The sequence below is a fragment of the Strix aluco genome, chromosome 20 (assembly GCF_031877795.1).
Source record: "Strix aluco isolate bStrAlu1 chromosome 20, bStrAlu1.hap1, whole genome shotgun sequence".
Classification (NCBI taxonomy): domain Eukaryota; kingdom Metazoa; phylum Chordata; class Aves; order Strigiformes; family Strigidae; genus Strix; species Strix aluco.
The window spans coordinates 10,843,388-10,856,523 of record NC_133950.1 but is presented as its reverse complement, the minus strand read 5'-3'; the positions used below and the strand labels follow the sequence as shown (position 1 = coordinate 10,856,523).

Genomic DNA, 13,136 nt, shown 5'->3' with positions numbered 1-13,136 from the left:
TGTTTTGGACAAGGTACAGAAAATCTGCATGGAGATCAAATAACAAAGAGCAAAAGCTTCTTAGCACAGCTGGTATTATCCTTGTCTTTTACTCTGTAAGTATATTAAGTATATTTAAGTATATTAGTAACTGACGCTGAATAATGTAGCATCTGTTTCCTCCTCAGGCACTGAAATTCCTTCTGTTCTTCTTCTATCACCAGCTAACAGAGGCAAAGGTGCTCCTACCATTTCACGGAGCAGCGCTGAGTAACTGCCCTCACACAACTTCGTGGTTTACAAATCTGCCTCCTGCACCTCCCACTCTTCCTTTAATCAGTGTTATTTACCTAAGTTTTTACGTTAACTGAATCTTCAAGTTTTAAACCAAGTTAGTTCTCTCTGCTTAAGGTCAACAGAGTATTAGTAGCATTGCTGTGGCTGTGATGAACTAAGGATCTAAGCAAGCCAGGATTTGTAAGAAGAGGTGATATCTTTTATTAGAGCAACCAGTAACATTGGAAGTGAGATTCTGACCAGACAATCTCTTTTGAAAGACTGAAATTAGAGGCAGAAAACTTCAAGAATATTATAAAGCAGATGTATCAGTCCCCTTTTTCCAGACCAGACAAATATGGTCTACCTATGAAATGGAAAGGCAGCATATATATTGTCAAGTCAATTTTAGAAGCAACACAAACCCATCCCAAGCATTCCCCTCCCATTACTAAATGCTCATTCTGTTTAATGACAGCTGTGTCAGACCACCTCGGCAACTTTAAATCTACAGATTAAAGACAGCAGAGGAAATGACTACAGATGTTACCCTTTTCATAAACTAATACCTCCTAGATATTCTTGGCAGCAAATAGTTTGCTTACTCTTAATTGAAAGGCAGGTGGCCTAGATTTCTGTGCATTACAGGGCATAATCCAACATATATATAAAATATTATTGCAGCTACTGCAATTTTAATAATAGAACTGCAACATAAAACAAGAACCACACAAATTAGGAAGAATAAGTGTTCTCTTAACAGGGTAGAGATGCTGTTTGCACACTCTTCCAAACTAACCTTGTGAAGAAGCAAGGCTGGGCAGCGTCGGTGATGAAGCAGCTGATGTGACAACACCAAAATTAAATCCAGACCTAGGAGCAAAGAGGAGAAAGAAAGAACGACACTTAGCTCGAAGTGTTGAAACTTCCAACCCCATGATGAACATAACTTTGAGAGTCACATTTCCAGTACAGACTTGCACAAAGTCAGCCACACAGGCACAAGAACAGTTTCTCCAACAAATAAACAGGCAAAGAGAAGCATGCACACAGACTGGGCTCCATGTGCTTCCCTCTGAAAAGGCTTCTAGAGGGTTAAAGAGAGTCAAAGTTCTGACCAGCCCTCATCCTCCCATATTCTTTCCTTTCTGCTGTATATTTCTTCCCCATTCAGCTCAGCAGCTGAACACAATGCACCAAATCTTCATTGCTTTTGGGAGACTAGCAAGAGCAGAAGCCACAGTGGCAACTAGAGTTTATTTAAAAGAGCTAAAAGGTAAGAGACAGTGCATGTACAAAAGGGAATAACTGGATACTACCACCTGTCAAAAAGTAGATCACTCATAGCAAGACAGAAATTAAAAGTTTCCATGACTATTTCACACTAAGAATATTCTGTCTTGCAAAAATACTGTGATCTTTCATAATGAGCACTGGGGTCCTCTAAAGACCTTCATTCCCTGAGGCCTTTTAAGCTTTCTCTAATTCTCAAAGACCAGCTGCTGAGATAGAAGTCAGGCTGTGTAACTAAGACATCAGTGACAATGGCACTGTATTTAGCATATGGTTTACAGACGGAGGCACTGCAGCCTGGGACAAAGGCAGGGTTTGTTTGCTTTTTGAATCTGAATTTCCATCTCTCAAAAGGACTATTTTAGCCCTTTGAAGAGCACAGCAAGGCGTTTGGATAACATCCACTTGACAAACTTGCAGAGAAATGGTTAAGACTGGAAGAAACCAGCCATTTGAAAGTATGCCTGTTCTGAAATACTTAATGTTACCCACTTCATCAAGAAAAAATTCACTTGAGTATTAAATAGATAAACATGCAGAATTTCAAACAATCATTTCTAAGGAGTTGTCCCTCTCCCCCAAACGTAAGATATGATCAAAGAAATATTTTTGTCATCCCTGAAAAAACACTCTGTAAGAGAGATTTCAGAACAACTATATGTTCGTAACATGCACTTTGCTTTGTGTTATTGTTATGTAACAGAAATCACCAGATGGCATGGGGACTCTCTAGTCACCTTCATGAACAGACCACTTTGAGCCAAAACATAAAATTTATTGTTGTACTAAAATAAATAATTCAGCAAGTTTGACCATTAGCACAAATTTCAACTTCTAACTGGGAATTCTAGCACTTCTGTCTCTCAAACATCTGCCAGCATTTGAAACCTGTATATGTATGCCCAGGTTAGAAAACCCAACATCATTCTCTTTGGAATTCATCTTCAGAGCTGACCAGCGTTAATATGACAATTCTTCTCTGGGAGCAGAAGCTTCCAGTGTTCAACCTCTTCTCCTGCTGCTGTAAAGCTAAAGTTCATTCCCACGTGCCTCTGTACAACTTGCTAGGGATGATTTTCCTGCTACTGCTCTTCGTTCACTAAATAAAGCATGTGATTTAAAACTAGCTATGATCTGCCTCTTTTTCCTCTTCCTTAACCCCAACATACAAAATACAGCTTAAATATTCTTCTCTGTCTCTATGAGAAGTGGTGACGTGCACTCAGTCAGGGAACCTGGTGCATCAGACCATGAGTGGGTGCTTTAACCACAGTCACACTGCTCTAATTTCAAATGATCACCTGATGATGAGAAATACCAGTACACACAGTGTATGATTTGTTCAATAGCCCGCTACAGATAAACCTGAACAGAAAGCCAGTCATTATTTACTCTTGATTAATTACAGACTGAAAAATCTCAAAGCTACACGATATTGTGTCAAATTCTCTCAGACCTTCAGACCTCACTCAGGTAGGCTCCCACAAACTAGGTCTTCCAAGAACTCTGGTGCAATCTAACACTTGCAGGTGCCATTTTAGAGTATTATGCAGCTTGTAGGTAACACTTGCTCTAACAGCTGATACTTATAATGTCAATTACAAGGAAATCTTCATGTTCATACAGACCCCACAGAAGAAAACGAGAATGCTTTGTTAAGCTGTGCAGTTGTTGCTGGTACTGATGTCACTGTAGAAGACGTCACAGCTGTAACTGTTTTTACTGTCCCTTGTCCTGTAAGTTACAAGAACTAGCATTACAAGTAAGAAAAGAGCACCTTGCCATCCAACTATCAAAAAAGCACACACAGTCTGTGATTTTATCAGTTGAAAACAAAGCTTTTTTGTCACTTATACAACATCTGATATTTGTGCACAGAAGCATTCCTGCTACTGTTACAATGTCAGAGAATACATGAATTATTTCAAAGATTTAAGGCAATAAATATATACCCTATTAGAACAAAGACAGGTGTCACCATCTTGACAATAAAAATTAAACAATTAAGAAAACCCCAAAACCGAAGAAATCCTCAGTATAGTCTCTCATCAACATATCAAAACACGTTCAAAATAAAGAGGAAGCGCTATCAAACTCAGGAGCTGACATTTTCAATAAACCAAAATTTAAGAAGCATTTGCCAAGTCAAATATGATTTTTATCCTAGCTATTTTTACTGCTTCTTACCCCTGGCTAAGAGGCAACCTACATCCACGGATTAAAGGCACAAGAGCAATAGAGATGGATTTCAGACATTTATGCAAGAGGCTTATAAAACCACATCCAATGCCAGCATTATTATCTAATACACATGAAAAATCAATTCCTTCCTTCCCCAAGAGTTTCCTCTTCCCCAATTTGCACAGAATGATGTAAACTGAGCATTCCTTTCCTTAGAAGCTTCTAAACTGTGCACAACAGATCACAGTATCTGAACTAGCTTTGAAATTGGTCATACAGCCCAGTGCTCAACAGACCCAGTACCTGAATTAGCTCATTTCAAGCTAGTTCAGGTAATTCTACGGTGCTGCAGCCTATAGGATAGAAATACTTAAGTCAGACATCAATGTATGGAAAAAACTATTCTTGTTACTTCAGGATGTAATCCCTTTCCTGCACAAATGCAACAACTTTTCTTGTTTAAAAAACAAAGCAGCAACAATGTCTGCTCTTGATTTGCTGTCAAACCACAGTAGCCTTTGGTAGATGTGCTTTCAACATTTCTTGTTTAGGGTTATACATTCTGAATCCACTTTGAATGAGGAACTGCATCACTGAATTCTAGATGCAGGCACAGAGACAAAACAGAGGGCTGTATACAAAACCACTCTCCCGCTCTTCTGTACTTCAGTTTTTCAAATTCTCTCCCTCAAGACTGACACAGCAGCCTCTCAGTGGGGGCTCCGTGTCCTTATTTTCTGGATTGTGCACTGTGACAGGTGGCAAGAGACATCCAGGCCTTATTTCCATCTCCACCAAAGACAATTTACCTGAGATTTTGTTGCCAGATGACGTTGGACCAGATGTAGATGCCATAGGACAGGGTGCACACACAGAGGAAGGTGGGGTCTGTCCCTTAAGCGAGCTTGTTAGAGGTGTCTAAAAAACACAAACCCACTTCAGGTCAGTGCAGTCTGTCCATTAACAAAGGTCCTTCTGACCTTGGTCTGGTATCATAAGAGTCATGCAGTGACTTCAGAACAAACTAGAGGAAGGTAGTCAAAGCACTTGAAAGTGCCCTTCAATCCTGGGCCCATTATGTCTTGCCACTTAGATACAGGGTCAATATTCAACTTTTTCAACAAGTCTCCTGCAGAGGCCAGTAAGCCTCCATTGGCAACAGCTCAATGATTGCAGGGGACAAAACTGCTGCGTGGTTTTTTGATGTGTGGACATAACACCTAGCAGCTTACTGACCAATAAGAAATGTTTTCAGTAGAATAACAGGATGGGTAAACTACTCTCTCCCTTGATTGCCTAGCCCATTTTTTGGAGGTGAAATTTAAGTAGATCTATCTAATACGTTGATGTTGTTGTTAGCTGGAACCCTTACTGCTGCAAGGCTGTGGCCATTAGAAAGCTGCAAGTCTTCAAAAGGGGGGAAAAGGCAAGACATAACAAAGATATGCCTGGCATCACACTGTCAAGATCACAGATAAAAGGTTTGCCAAGAATGCAGGGCAAGCTGTGAAAAGAGATTTTTAGATGACCCATCCACAAACAATTAAACCCCCAACTTTGCTGAACATGCCCCGTTACAGTATTCCACAGGGAAAGGGTTCTATATCAAGATACCTGTTTAGCTTGATTTGTAGCAACAGTTGCCAAAACTTGGTGGACTGCCTGGGCTGCAGAGTGGGGTACAGATGATCTTAAAAAGAAAAATTAAAACGTTAAATGAATGACTAGTCTAAAAGAGGACTTCCTCGCCTCTCAAAATGCACAGCTTCCGGAAGTCTTGAACAACCGCCACTATTAAAGATTCCACACACAACTCCAAACGAACAAATCTGATTAGGGAATAAACCTCTTAAATGAATCAACCACATTTAACAAAGGAAGTCTGCAAATGTGTTTAAAGCTCTAGACTTAAACGATCAAGTCTTTTTCACACACTCTTGTCTCTGAAGAGTCAGGCCTTTCTATTTTACAGGGAGTTGATGAAAAATCAGCAGGTAAGGGGATTACAATTTTATGCCTAGTGGATAACAAATTTAAGCAGCTTCCTTTATAGTGTGGAGCCCAGACAAATACATGCAACTCTCAGAAATGCTGAGCAAGGAGACAAAGCTGGGAGTGGGGGGGGTGGGGGGAAGCACTTCATGTCTTTGAAGTGTAGTATAAATATTAATGAAGTCACGGCAAGAACTGTGATAAAATTAACCTATATTCTACATTTGGTTTGGGAATTCTGACCACGAAATAAATTGGACATCAGAGCCCACAGACAATTGCTGCACAATGGCAGTTACTTCTGGGGTGAAGCATCCTACCTTACATGCTGTGGGCCATTAACACACCAAATCACCCTGACTTGGGAACAGCCATCCAGTTTTAGCACCTCCTCAAGTCTGTGGCTCACCAGGTTCAGCAGCTTAAGTGGACAATACCAGAAGCTTTCAGAAGCTTAAATTCAACACTGGTTGCATTCTCCTGGTGGCAAAGGCCAGCCTTCTCTTACCCTAGCAGGCTCTTTCCATCCTGACTCAGGCCAGGTGTTCCCTAAGGCAATAAGCCTTATACTCTCTCTACACTATAGAAAGGGCTGAGGCTGCAAATTCCAGACAGTAGGAGCATCTGGGCATCAGAAGTTGTATATCTCCTAAAGCATGAGGACTTCTAAACCGCATTTACTATATGGTCAGCTACAGACCAACTCACAGAAACTTCCTACTATATTCCAAAGGAAGGGGACACACATGAAACCATAATTTCGCATAGCCGTTTGGTCTTGGACAGGGTTTTGTGCCTTCAACAGCTTTGCATTACTACTAAGTCCTTCCTTCCAGCAATGAGCGCTCGCTCTCTATGTTGCATGGCTTGGATTTGCCCTCTGCCCAGAGCAAAAGTAAAGCAAACAAGGAAAACTTCAGATTAGCACTGGAAAGAGTCCATGTTGGGATAGCACAGCTGTAAATTTCAAGTTCATACAAACCCTGAACAAAGAAAACAACGGAAGGTCTGTGAAATTCATGATAGGGTGGGACCTTTTCCCCAGAAAAGTCTCAAGATCACTTGATCTATAGCTTCTCTGACAAGGCTATGAAAATGCTGGTTTTGACTTTAGTTATTGAAAGAGGGTTTTTTTTGCACTGAAAACATATATAGAAGTAACTGGACTGGGACCACCAACACACCTAGCTATAGGCCATTGAACAAGTGGTAACAACTGAAAAATCATTACTGCTTAACAACCCGAAGAGTGTGCTGTGGCGGCAAAAGGAAGCCAGGATGCCTGAAGTAGCAAAAATTGATGACTTAACTTTGCTGGGTGAATGCTCTTTATTTTGGTGTGGAATCTGACTGGCAGCCATGGTTCATTTGGGTAGAATTTTTAGAGAGTACATTTTTATGAGGTCAGCTATAAAATAAGACTGTAAAAAGCCTTCAAGATATCAAGCTAGCTGGTTCTCTATAAATTAGAGAGATCAATCAATCAATACTGCCCGTCTAAAACTACTTGAAAGTAAGACAGGTCTTTAACTACAGTTCAAGTGAAAACCAGCCTCAGATATGTATCGCTTGCTCATGTCCTTGTCTATGTACAGCCAGTACTCTTTACTTTGTTTCATCAAAACTATGACGAAAAAAGGGTGGAGAACTCCTCCCAGTCATAACACTGCTTTTAGCAAAATTTCCCAAGCAGAGCTGTTTGCAAATTTTATTTTCAAAAGATGTAGCATTGCCCTTCCCCCATCTCAGTTTATCAATAAAATAGTAAAAAGCTCCCAAATGGTTTCCCAATTAAAATGCAGAAGAAACCATTAAGTAAATTTCCAGGTCAGCAGCTGAGTACCACCACTGTAAGACTGTTCCCTTTTTGAAAAGCTGCATCACAGGAATTTCACTATTTTTCTTTGACAGTGAAGGGTATACACACATGTATGAAAACCAGAAGCGATGCAACAACAGGAAGTGTCCCAGGAGCAGCACGTATAGCCCACAGTTATATGGATAAAGCATCTGCAGCTCCATGTGGACTTGTATTCAGATGTAGGTGGTGAGTTTATCCTGCTTTATGCAGTAAGCCCAACTTTGCTCAGACTTTCCAGTAGTGGCCTTGCCTCCCCAGCCCAGAAACAGCCATGTGTTATCTTGGTCACAAGCAATAGCAGGAACTTAAAGCAGACAGTTTCAAGGTCATTATGATGACAGGGAAAAGGACTAGTTCTGTGCCTGGTGACAGAGCCTGGTGATAAGACAGAAATCTCTGGAATGAGCTGAGCTGGCTGTTGTCTGTAGGAGGCAGAGAAGTAGGAAAGCCAAGTGTTACAGCTAACTCACGAGAAATCTTAACAAATTCAAGGCTAAATACCAGAAGACAATATTCATAATTTGCTTATGAGGAAGACAGACTTGCAGCTCTGTATTTTTCCAAAATGACTGACCCCTACCAACACCCAACCCTTCAGTCAAAATTCGAACATCAAAAAATTTGAGACAAGTTTCCAGAAAAGCCAGAACACAGTTCTCCCTTCCTCAGGGGCGATTCTGAGAACAGACAGAAGAGGCTTAACTCCAGAGAAGGTTTTCTCTGTAGTGGATGACAAAGTAGTAGAATCAACATCTGGACCACTTAAGGCCACAGTCCACACTCAGCAACAGAGGGGTGCACTTCCCTCGCAGGAAGAGGCAGAACAGAGGTAGTGACTGGAGAGATACCAGATCCAAAGTACATACTAACAGCAAAACCACCGGATCCCAAAAGGAGAAGATGCACTAAAATGCATTTCACAGACCAGTGGAAAAGGAGGTTAATACTGGTCTCGTCGTTTGTTCAGGACAAGCCATTAGCAAATCCTTGAATGACCTGGAAAGAAAGCATTTCTTGCTTCCATTCCACAAACCCAATACTCTTCTCTAAATGCATCTGCTTTAGGTCTTACATAGTCAGACTATGCAAAATACTACTGCTGCTCCCCACCGGCAGACATGTTCTATTGCAAGTACTACCAAAGGCTACCAGAAAGAAGGGGAGCACCCACTCACCCTATTACTGCAGAGACAGCTGGAGTCAATGCACCCGTCTTGAGTTCTCGCACATTCACCACCTGAGGAACGTTTTTCAGAGTTGATTCAGTCAAGGAGGTGCTTACAGCTTTAAGAAAAAAAATAAAAATAAAGAAGAGGTAAAGATGATCTCCATATTAAGCATTTCATTCAATATGGTGCCTATGAGTAACTCCAGAAGAAATCCATCCAAGTTTCTAGAAGGTATGTGGTATATCTGGCCAAAAAGTTTGGTATCTCAGCCTTCAACAAGGACACCAAAGAAGTGGACAGCTTTCTATATAGTTGGTACATTTCTCATTGTTAGCTGACCAAATCTGATTATTCTTACACCCTTTCCCTTTACCTACATTGTAACTTCTTAGGTTAACAGAAATTACCTGTGTAGTTACACCCCAGCCTCTCCTAAAATTCACATCATTACATCACCTTTCTGCATTTATGCTCTCCTTGGGCAAGGAAAATGAACGAATCCAATTCCTCTACCAGTAACTGAATTTTGTTTCTTTTCTGCACTGATGCTACAGTACTGCGGAAGCACTGAGAAATGTCTAAAACCAAACAAGAAAAGCTTAAATTAGGAAACCTTTCTCCTGTCATCTCAAAACCTTACAAGCAGATCCAAGGCTTAACTCAACAGTTCACCTTTAACTTTTCAATATTAAAATTGTTTTACAATTCAGATCTTTAATTGCATAGCTAATAATGAAGAGTTACTAATATAGGCCAGCAACATCCTTTCTCTGCTCTCCAACAGACCTTCTTGCACACAAATCAATTGCCATGCCAGGATCTCCTAAGAGTCACTGACATTTCTGCCACTGCACAGATAAGACTGGGTACAAAGAAACCTGAGGTGGGAGTTTCTCAGGCATTTTGTGCTAGTAGCTTACAGGAAGAAGGAAGACAAAAAAACACTGGATAGCTCAAAGGTGCAACAAATACAGGTCTGTGTCCCATTTTGTTTGATGATCTCTCCTTTGAGAGCACTAAATTCCTGTGAAAGCCACATTCAACTACTCAGAGGTCACTTGGGCAATTAGCCATCCTTTTACCTGGGGACTGGTTAGCCATCTGCCTCCGCAGAGCTGCAGCAGCTGCCGCTTGTGGTGCTGGAACAGTGACAGTGGGAGCAGGGGCCCCATGTTTCACAGTCTTTGTTGCAAGCATTGTACTGTCTGCCCCTTGTGGTATGATTCTGTTTGAAGATGTAGGCACTAAAAAACAAACGAACAAAAATATTACAGTTTATTGTATGTCTACAAACCAGGGAGACTTGAAAGCCTTTGCTGAACTACAGTTCCTCTAAGTACACAGCTTCCTTCTGACAAGAGTGATGCACAGGCTTTTTAAATAATCAACACAATCTGACCCTGGCAGTTTCTGTATATCCCAATGAATTCAGCAAGTAAATTTCAATAACCAACATTTCAACACATTAGATGACTTTCAGTTTGCTGTTACAGACACTTCTGCTGACACCCTATTTTTCTCTCTGGCTACAGAGATGGTAAAACCCCTCTCACACAAAGAAAACTGCACATATGCAAATATAGTTCTTACTGTGACTCACTGGGCTCAGAACTCCTAACTTTGGCCACACCAATCAAATGCACTAGTACTTCAGTTTCCTGGTCTTTGGGCATTATTTTAATAATGGCACACACTTAAGGCAAGTTATTAAAGGAAGACAATGCTACATACAGTCCTACTATCTGAAAGAAACAGGCTATCAGAAAAAAAAAAAAACAGTTAATAGGTCAAGATATTTTAGCACTTTTAACTCAAGTTCCTGAGGTTACAATGCCACTCTGCTAACTGCTTCTGGAAACTTGGCAATGTACATCTGCACGCTGCAATCTCATTTCTCCAGGACCTGAAGCACTGGCAATGGACACAGCCGTTAAAGATACCGACAAGAACACAGACAGAGTAGGAGAGACATTGCAAAAACAACTCACGCAAGGTACCCAGGGAGAGGTGCTGTTTGCCAAAGGACGGAGACTGAGCCATCAAACCAGGCTGGATAGAGGGAGTCCGGACCACAGGAGCATGACGAGGGACTTGGACTGGAGCAGCCTCTTCTTCCTGGTCCACTGCCTGTGAATCATCATTTTCCAGAGACTGAGAAACTGAGGATGTTGAACTGACTTCATCCAAATCTTCATAATATCTTGTGGACAAGAAGGCAGATCGAGACAAACTTGCTGCAATATCAGAAACAAAATCAAGTGTGTGTATTAAGTTGAGGGAACCATCCAGCCTAACAGCCAAGACAGTCATCCTATTTTAGGATGCTCTTCTACTGGCTTGTTTTAATCCTGTGCTGATAGGATTTGACTTCTTGACTGCAAGGAAAGGCAGCCTTCAACAAGATGATAACTGAAGGAAATTCTTACTGAGAGCAGATGGGGGAGCAGGAAATGAGAAGCATGAGTTGAGGAGTGAGAAGCCAAAAGCCAACTTCAGGACTGATTCCCAGAGCAAGTAACTCACCCTCCTGGAAAGCATTTCATGCTTCTATGGTAACCAAAGGTTTACCTGGAGCTGTAGACCTAATTGGTGGAGTTTTCCTCTTGGCTAGGAAATTCCTCAACTGTGTTTGTTTCACGGGGGATAATTTAGCTGGAAAACCAAAGACAGTTATTAGTCTATAATCAAACTCCAAGTCAAAAAAATAATTCACATTCATGGTGTGAATGCCAGGAAGAAAGAATAAATTACCAGGTACTTTAGGCAGAGGTTTGGCATGTGATTCCAAGGTAGTTTTCATCAAGGCACTGCGCAGGCTTTCAAGGTCACTGTCAAAACTGGGACAAGGCAGAGCAGTGAAAAACCATGATCAGCCGAAAGAAATCAACCAAATCAGGAACAAGAGAGGGCCAAAGGAGCCACTAGAACCATTGGCTTATCTGGAAGAACAACTGGCTCCTCTAGAAACTGTGCTATTTAAACACATGCATCTTAATTATTTTGGAAACTCTTAAGAGCCATTTATTTCTTCCCCTCAATTCAGACAACCAGCAGTACCTCAGCCTAGAGGCTCTATTACCCTGTTTACTATAAAAAAACCTGTAACTTTCAGGGGAAATTTCTGATAAGCACCGAACAGCGTGTCACTGATTATACCCAATGAGCTTCTGTATTACGTGGGCATAGTTTAGTATCATTTTTAGAACATCCTGTCCTCCTATACCATGTCCACAAAACATCATTCTTTGGAGGATGCACCCTTGCACATTGCTGGGGGCAAGAGAGAAGGAGTGTCAACACCACTCAGGAATTCGTGTTTCACATACCTCTGAGCACTGCTAAGAGAAGATGTATCTCCGGGAACACTCCACTGAGATGTCTGATTATACAGTCGGAGCTGCTGCAGGCTGTTCACAAGCTGATTTAGTCTCTTCCTCTGCTGATTGATTATTTCCCGGTTATTAGCCAGCGTGTTAAACAAAGTCTCTCGCTCAGGAACTATCAGACGCCTTAAGAGACAGGGATAAGGACCATTCTATATATCTGGCCACAAGCAGGCATGAACACACAAGGCAGTTCAGTGGTTCTAGCTACTTGAACTCCATGAGGTCAAACATGGTTTGGTTTGAACACCAAAGCAGTTCAGTTCATCTCAAGTGCATATTTCTCCCTTAGCTCATTTACTTCAAGATGGTTTATTTACTAGAAAGGTTTCATTAGCTACCACCAATGAATGCATTTGGTTTCCACAAACTTTATTTTGTATTTTTTTCTATAAGCACTATTTTCACTGTACACAGACATGAAGCAAGCTTGTAACGCGTCTGAAGCCAAACAGTCTGAACCTATAGCTCCCATTAGGTGTTTCAGTCGAGCTTTACTCCTAGACCCCTTGAAAAAGATCACGCTGTTAAATGGAAAAAGGCTTTTGTCTGTTGATTAGAGACTAATGCCTGATTCACTGACATGTTCCTTACAGCCATTCTGTATTCCAACTTCAGTTACTTACTTTTGCTTCCTCTTCTGTTCCAGGTGCCGATCCCACTCCAAATCCAGAACGTCATTCACATCCTGAACAGCAAACTTCACGTACTGGTGCAAGCGTCGAATTTCCTACCGTGCAAAATAAAGCTAGCTTTTAATTCACTTCAGAAATCTCAGTTTCAGTTGAAGAAAATGAGCCCAAAGGGTCTTCAGCCAGCCCAAGACATGCGGCACTCTCCCCTATTTCTGCCTGGAAAGTTTTAATCAGCACAACAGAACCCAACATAGTGAAAATCTAATTATATCAATGGAGTACCCACAGGGCTTGGCTTGGACATTTTATCCCAGCTCTCAACTAGAAATAATACTTTCCATAATGTTTGCAAAACATTGCCAGGTCT

General features: G+C 41.2%; 1 protein-coding gene across 4 annotated transcripts in view; it reads right to left on the bottom strand.

Moving 5' to 3' along the window:
* NUP214 (nucleoporin 214) overlaps window positions 1-13,136 on the bottom strand; it is a 45,338-nt gene that overhangs the window by 15,505 nt on the left and 16,697 nt on the right. For all 4 annotated transcript variants that reach the window (XM_074846441.1, XM_074846443.1, XM_074846442.1 and 1 more), the window contains exons 18-28: window positions 12,761-12,864; window positions 12,078-12,260; window positions 11,503-11,588; window positions 11,320-11,403; window positions 10,740-10,985; window positions 9,834-9,995; window positions 8,758-8,866; window positions 5,344-5,419; window positions 4,539-4,647; window positions 3,177-3,282; window positions 1,055-1,128 (exon numbers count right to left, since the gene is read on the bottom strand). In XM_074846441.1, coding sequence (XP_074702542.1) covers window positions 1,055-1,128; window positions 3,177-3,282; window positions 4,539-4,647; window positions 5,344-5,419; window positions 8,758-8,866; window positions 9,834-9,995; window positions 10,740-10,985; window positions 11,320-11,403; window positions 11,503-11,588; window positions 12,078-12,260; window positions 12,761-12,864 — 1,339 coding nt within the window. The remainder of the gene's footprint in view (window positions 1-1,054; window positions 1,129-3,176; window positions 3,283-4,538; window positions 4,648-5,343; window positions 5,420-8,757; window positions 8,867-9,833; window positions 9,996-10,739; window positions 10,986-11,319; window positions 11,404-11,502; window positions 11,589-12,077; window positions 12,261-12,760; window positions 12,865-13,136) is intronic.